We start from the raw sequence: 7,921 nt of genomic DNA, 5'->3' as shown, positions 1-7,921 counted from the left end.
GAGGAAACTGACGCGATGTCGCCGCATCTACATAACGGGGACAGTCATGTCAGCGCGGAAGAACACGGGAAAGGCGCGCTGGTGACCAGCGCGGAAAAGTGATGTCCCTCCGAGCTGGCAGCGCACGGAATACACTATGGAGCGCCAGTCATCGCGGGTATTTTTCAAACAGACGTGCTGATGCATAAAACTTTAGAAAAATGGGTTTTTGGGCTGGTTCAGAGGGCATGAAGCTTAGTGATTAGCACAGCAGGGTGACTGACAGGAAGGCAGTGACAAATTACTGTGTAACAGCATTCCTATGCTGCTGTTGTTTATTAAGCCTGCTCAGTATTTATATAGTACATTTGAACGGCTAACAGAGTTGTTATTATATTTTCCCTTTCGTTAAGGAAATGTCGCACTATATATATATGCCTAAAGTTTTTCTTGCAACCGAATACACAGATTTTCTTGTATATATATATATATCTCCTTCAAAGTTGCATGTTCAGGTTTTTTTTTTTTTTTTTTTTTTTTTTTATATATTAATATATAACCCTATTCGATTTGCATGCACGGGATTTGTATAAATGAATATATTCTTGTCTTTTCGATTATATGCACAGGATTTTGTATATCTTCCTATATACCTCTTCTCGTTTTATCGCTCTCAGGAACTGGGTTCTGGTTACCGTGTCCGCTAACACTGTAACCTTGAGAACAAGGGTTAATGAAATACAATAAACTTTCTCGTTTTCTGTTTGCATCGTTACCACTTTAACTCTGTTTGTCTTGGAAAATTTTTTTGTGTTTTCCATATCATCCGTCACTTGTTTTAAACAACTGTATGTTTATTTACTCTTCCATTGACAGGGTAGCATTTGACTACAGTCAGTGCTCTGCTACCCAGACCAGAGGTTTTAACCTCACTCCTGTCGACACATTCAGGTATCTACTTGATTCTTTATCAAGATGTTTAACACTATTTGCTCCACTGTTAGTTTATTTACTATTACACAGTGTTTGGTCTTCGATTGGGGTTATATCCTAACTGTTATTCAATAACCAGTTATTGATTGACCTTCCCCTGTTTCCAATAACCAGTCTTTAACTACCTTCGTTTATGTAGCTTTATCTACAGCAAGACTAGTTCAGACTATGTCCGTTGAATGACCATCTATCTTTAACTTAACCAAATCTGTACAGTTACATTATTATTATGACAGAACTAGGAAAAGAACTTGTTTTCCTGTTGACTACTGTACATTCACAGTATTTTTCATATTCAAACAGAAACTCTACAGTTTGGAAACCGTACCTGGTTCACCAGCAACAGGATTGGTTTCTCAAGCAAGTCACCTGTGCTTGTTTCAGCTCTTCCACCCAGCCATGAGATCCATCCCTCATACGGAATTCTCCCCCCGAGCCATCTTGCAGACCTCAAGTCCTCAACAAGATTTGTGCACTTTGTGCCTGGTTATCTGGTCCTAACCAGACTTAACCACTGTTTTTTTTTTCCTCTTCTTGGAAAAAGGTTTTTCTTCTGTCTGTCCCCACAGCACAAAACTTCCTCCCCACAGCCAGGACTTTTCCTGTTCTGGGAGGGTAGTTTCCATCAGTTCTTATAACTGAACTCTTTCTTTTAAATCCACCTCTTAGAGGCTGCCAGCATTTCAAGAAAGTATTTAAATTACTTTCATCAAAATAGTTTGTCATAGTTTTGTTTTTAAACATAAACAACAGCTGTATTAATGTCTTTTACCACAGTAATTCCATATTTACATAATCTGGGGTTATTACATCTCCCCCTCCTATGATTGGACATCGTCCCGATGTCCGTTGTCCTTAAACAAATTCGGGTAATCTTTTCTAAGGAGTTCCTCATCCTCCCAAGTGGCCTCTTCAGGCCCATAATGTTGCCACTGCACCTTAGCTTGGAAAATAACCCGTTTCCGCAGCTGCACTTCTCTCTGGTCGAGAATGGTCAGTGGTTCGACCAGAACCTCGCCTTCCGGCTCGACCTGCAATCATCAACAGATTAAATTATTTTCTTGTTTAGGAACAAAGCTTATCTAGGATGACCAGATTAATTCTTACCCGAACATTCTGCCATTGAATCACATGTTTAGGATCGTAGAAGTATTGTTTCAATACGGAAATGTGAAAAACATTATGGATCCTAATATGGCTTGGTAGAGCGAGTTGGTAAGCTACTGGCCCCACTCTTGCCAAGATTTGAAAAGGTCCAAAATAGCGAGGTGCAAGTTTGGCACACCCGCTCCACTGCAAGGTACTTCTTCTGGGTTGGATTCTAACAAACACATGATCCCCAACTTGGAATTCTTTGAACCTTCTCTTTCGGTCAGCAAAACTTTTCTGTCTGTCCTGAGCAGCTTTTAAGTTAGTGCGCACTTTCTTTACCGTGTCTTCCATTTCTTTGAGCATTTCCGGACCAATTCGTAACCTGTCCTCAGGTCCACTCCAACTTGAGGGTGTGCGGCACTTCCGCCCATACAGCACCTCAAAAGGACTCAGCTGCGTTGAGGAATGATACCCATTGTTATATGCAAACTTGACCAGGTGGAGGTATTCCTCCCATTGAGTTGGTTTCATCATAACACATGCTCTCAGCATGTCCTCCACTACCTGATTTACTCGTTCCGTTTGGCCATCTGTCTGGGGATGATAAGATGTACTAAAGTTCAGCTGTGTTCCCAGTTCAGCAAACAATGTCCTCCAAAAGGTTGATGTGAACTTAACATCACGATCAGAGATAATCACCTTCGGAAGTCCATGCAATTTGAACACATTTTGCATGAAAATATGAGCAATTTGCACCGCCTTATACGTTGATTGTACAGGTATGAAGTGTGCTGCCTTACTTAACTTATCCACTACCACCATAATGGAATCATTATTTTTCTTTGTTCGAGGCAATCCGGTTATAAAGTCCGTTGAAATAGTCTCCCATTTCCATTCCGGAATGGGTAAGGGTTGTAACAGCCCTCCTGGATGCAAATGCTCCGCTTTAATCTGCTGACATTCTAGACATTGCGCTAGATACTCGGCTACCTCCTTCTTCATTTTTGGCCAGTAATATTCCTTCCGAAGAGCGGTAACCATTTTCTGATACCATGGATGCCCGGTGTAATGGCTGGAATGAAATTCGTCCAGAATCAGTCTTCTAAGACTGTCTTCATTGGGTACATATAGTTTTTTATTAAAATACAGCATTCCGACATCATCTAGCTCATATCCCTGTTGTATTTCCTTACCAGAAAGTTGTTGTACTTGCTGTTTAATTTGCTGGTAAACAACATCTTGACCAGCTGCTGCTTTTATCCTTTCAAGTAGAGTACTCTGCCACTTACTGACCGAAATCTTGCACACGCATTGTACCTTTCGACTCAAGGCATTAGCCATTCTGTTCTCCTTTCCCTTTAAATGTTTAATTTCAAAATCGAACCCGCTTAAAAAGTCAGCCCAACGAGCTTGTCTCGCATTCAAAGTGGGTTGGCTGAAATAGTTTGTTAAGCTATGGTGGTCTGCTAGCAGCAAAAATTTTCTTCCCAAAAGGTAGTGCCGCCACATTTTCAGTGCATGAATAACAGCTGCCAGCTCCAAGTCGTAAGCAGAGTATTTCTGCTCATGTTCCTTCAATTTCCTTGATTCATAAGCAATGACTCTTCCTTCTTGCATCAGCACTCCTCCCACGCCTTCTTTACTTGCGTCCGTGCAGACCACGTAATCCTTGTTAGGATCAGCTATACTCAATATGGGCGCGGTAGTGAGTAAATGCTTGAGCTGTTCAAAGCTCTTCTGACATTCTGATGTCCACTTAAATACTTTTCCCTTCTTTTGTAAGGAGGTGATAGGGTATGCTACCCTTGAAAAGCCTTCCACAAATCTTCTGTAATAACCCGCTAACCCCATAAAGGATCTAATATCTGCCACGTCCTTTGGTATGGGCCACTCCATTATAGTTCTGATTTTCTCAGGGTCTACTGCAATTCCTTCCTTTGTGATTACATGGCCTAAGTATTGTATCTCCTCCTTGAAGAAATCACACTTACTAAACTTTGCATATAATTGATTCTCTTGCAAAGTTTGCAACACCAACCTAAGGTGTTCCTCATGCTCCTTTCTTGATCGGGAGTAAATCAGAATGTTATCTATGAATATCAACACAAATTTGTCTAAGAATTTGTGAAACACACTGTTCATCAAACACATGAAGGTAGCAGGTGCATTGGTCAGATCAAAAGGTAGCACCACGAATTCATAATGCCCATACCGCGTTCTGAAAGCTGTCTTAGCGATATCCTCCTCTTTAATTCTGATCTGATGATAACCAGATCGCAGATCGATCTTAGAGAATACCGTCGCTCCCTTCACCTGATCAAAATGTTCGTCGATCCGAGGCAAAGGATATTTGTTTTTAATCGTAAGCTTATTCAGCTGACGATAATCAATGCACATCCGAAAAGTGCCATCTTTCTTTTTGACAAATAACACTGGGGATCCCCAGGGTGATACACTGGGGCGGATGTAGTTCTTATCTAGCAGCTCCTGCAGTTGCATTTTTAATTCTGTTAGTTCTGGTACACTCATTCGGTACGGTGCCCGTGACACGGGTGCTGCTCCTGGAATCAATTCAATAGTGAAGTCCACATCTCTTTTAGGTGGCAATCCCGGTACTTCCTCAGGAAAAACATCTGCAAAATCCTGTACCACCGGAATGTTACCCAGCATAGCAGTCTTTTCTTTCTGATTTGCGTATCCCACCTGAATAGCGTAAATTTGACATTTCTTTCTGATGCATTTAGCCAACTGGGATGCTGTAATGGGTCGAATCTGCACAGGATGCTTAATTCCTTGTAATTCCTGCTGTTCTCCACGGTCATCCTTATAGTAAATGGTTTTTGTCTTGCAATTCACTAAGGACCAGTGTTTCTCCAGCCAATCCATCCCGACTGCTCCTTTTTTCATTCCATCTTTTATTCAAAGTATCTCCCTTCTGCTTATTCTGCTGGTAGCAGATCCTTGCTTTATGAATAGCCTCATCCATGGTCCTAGGATTGTCAAACTCAATACTCTCTCTTATATATGAAGGTAAGCTGCTCACAAACCTTTGGACTTTGGCTTTCTCCTCTTTGATATAAGGTACATAACGTAGCAGAGAGGTAAAGCGATTAATGAACTCGTCCATTGTCTGTTGTCCCAATCTTAAATCATGGAACTCTCTCGCTTTTTCATCGTAGAAGCGCTCAGTTAGGTACCTTTCTTTGAAGTATTTCTGAAATTTCTCCCATGTAATGGTCCGTTCGCTTACCCCCTTGACAATCTTGATTTCCTCCCACCACAAGGTTGCCTTACCTTGTAACTGGAAGATAGCTAATCTTGCCTTCAAATTATGATCATACTCGTACAACTGAAAATACTTATTCATATTTATTAACCAAGCTTCAACTGCTTCCTCCTGTTCGCCATCAAAATGTGGGGGTTTAATTTTTCGAAATTCTCTCTGCAACTCCATTTTCTGTCGTTTTGAAGTTTGTTGCTCTGGTACATTGTCAGAATGATCCTCTTTGCCTTCTGAAATTTCAGGTTCAATCTGATAGTTCTGTTCTTCTGTCGTCCTCTGCTGTTCCGCGCTTGGGTTAGATAGAGGTGGATCTTGCCTGTCCGACAAACTCTTCAGAATCCTTTCTTGTTCAACTGTCAAACGCGCGTTGTCTTCTCGCAAACGTGCCATCTCATTTTTCAATTCTTGAACAGTTTCCAGTATTGCCAGGTTGGTACTTCGTGTTGCTTCACCCAACTGTACCCACAACTCCGGGTTCTCCTGAGGGTTACTGCCGGGTCCTTGCATTTTTGTCTTCTTTCTGATTTAACTGTCAACTATTGTAATTCTGTGTTTTCCCCTAAATAGACAGAACAACAGTTAGTTAAATTATTAACTTACATACATATGCATGGTGTAGGCTGCTGCACAGTGAAACATGTTTTGCTTGAGGCCACAGTGTTGAAACTGGGCTCTGATACCAATTGTCACACCATCGTTCACATACATAAAAAAAAAAATTTTACTGTACACTTTATTCTAACATTTGTTATATATATAAATCATACGCTTTCCAATCTTTATGTCAGCATATATGGTCATTAAATCCATACGCATCACATGTGTAAAGCTAATCACCTTTGTACTGGTTACTATTGCAACTTGGAGTTTTATGAACTATGTGGCTTACAATGCTATGTCATAATGGTTCATGTCCGCAATTGACTTAATGTTAGCCAGCTCTCGTTCACCAGTTTAATCTCAGGGATTATTAATGTGGCTCGGGCTTCGGCGGTCCTGCCGCAGCCCTTGCAGGTGCCAACTCATTCCTACTTTTAAGACTGTAGTCCTTTCCGAGGCAGGTGGCAAGTCTTGGCTCCTTTGGCCATGTGACACTTCGGTCACAGAGATCTCGGTCTCCATGCCTGGTGTTCCCGCCCTGCATAGACGGTCAGGATCACATCACAGGATCAAACGGCTGAGGTTTGCACAAGGATTTATGTCATTACATAACTTCATCCGAACGCTTTCGGAGTCTGTTCATTTGCTCGGCCCCTCCGGCTCCTTCTCGGCGCTCCTCCTCTGGCTCAACTATACCAGTGCTATTTCCTTCACCTGCAATTGCTCTGCAAGCTGTAACGTGACTGAATCTAATCCGCCACCGGTATCTAAACTTCGACTCTTCAATTTATTGCAAACATTTACAGGGCTGATTATGTGTAATCATTTCTGATGAATGTTTTTCTCTTGCTCGCAGGGTACGCTGTTGAGCTTCCGGTACCCTTCTGGTGGTGCCAAGGCATTCATACATGGAGATCCCACCTTCTCGGCGGCCACAGGTATGTGTTCAGTCTTATTTGTCTTACCCCTGCTCGCAAGAGCTCGCGGACCATCGATTGAGGGGTTCACATTACGTTTGTGCAGCCCGCTGTTCGAAGAAGGGTCTCTCCGCGTTGCTTGCCGAGGTATTCTTCACAAGGAACCCTCGCCATTTGTGTTTAGGTCTCCTTTCGTGTTCTGGTCAAGTCCATGACCTGTTTTAAGGGAATGTTACCCACAGTGGATTTCTTCCGGAGTTCTGTTGTATGTATTAAAGACTTATTTTCATTGAAATGCAGCCTATCGCGGGGTGCTCAATTGTTTTGGTTTACCATGTCTACTCTTGGACATGTGACTCCAGATCTGGTCATAACACACAGACCTGGCTAATGGGTTCGGTTCTATTTTGATATTCTCCGTGGATTAATGTATGAATAGTTCTGTGCTATCACGGTTTAGCCGTTCGGCATTGACATTTGGAGTTCTATATGTATATTTGTAACTTATACATGGATTATGATTCAGTCTAAGCCCTTAGGGCCGTTTCCGTTTTGCATCATAAATGAGTTTAATCTGTATGTTCAACCGTGCTAGAACAGAGCATGGGGTTCATGTTTTATTACTGGTTTTATTCGTTTTTACGACGGCAACCTTATGAATTATCTCAGGTTATGATGGTTGCTTCGTTCTGCATTCCTATGCTGCTGTTGTTTATTAAGCCTGCTCAGTATTTATATAGTACATTTGAACGGCTAACAGAGTTGTTATTATATTTTCCCTTTCGCTAAGGAAATGTCGCACTATATATATATGCCTGAAGTTTTGCTTGCAACCGAATACACAGATTTTCTTGTATATGTATATATATCTCCTTCGAAGTTGCATGTTCAGGTTTTTTTTTTTTTTTTTTGTTTATATATTAATATATAACCCTATTCGATTTGCATGCACGGGATTTGTATACATGAATATATTCTTCTCTTTTCGATTATATGCACAGGATTTTGTATATCTTCCTATATACCTCTTCTCGTTTTATCGCTCCCAGGAACTGGG

General features: G+C 41.5%; 1 protein-coding gene across 1 annotated transcript; it reads left to right on the top strand.

Moving 5' to 3' along the window:
- Positions 1-6,320: 6,320 nt before the first annotated feature.
- On the top strand, positions 6,321-7,259 carry LOC149189405 (uncharacterized). The gene is made up of 2 exons (XM_089410217.1): positions 6,321-6,710; positions 6,804-7,259. Exons 1-2 carry the CDS (start codon positions 6,321-6,323, stop codon positions 7,077-7,079), a joined length of 666 nt encoding a protein of 221 aa, XP_089266343.1. The 3' UTR covers positions 7,080-7,259.
- The last annotated feature ends 662 nt before the right edge of the window (positions 7,260-7,921 follow it).

Source organism: Pinus tabuliformis, chromosome 3_1, assembly GCF_031772625.1.
Source record: "Pinus tabuliformis cultivar Carrire ecotype Pingquan chromosome 3_1, CPIR1, whole genome shotgun sequence".
Lineage (NCBI taxonomy): Eukaryota > Viridiplantae > Streptophyta > Pinopsida > Pinales > Pinaceae > Pinus > Pinus tabuliformis.
Note: the sequence above shows the minus strand (reverse complement) of the source record. Positions and strands in the feature narration are given on the sequence as shown.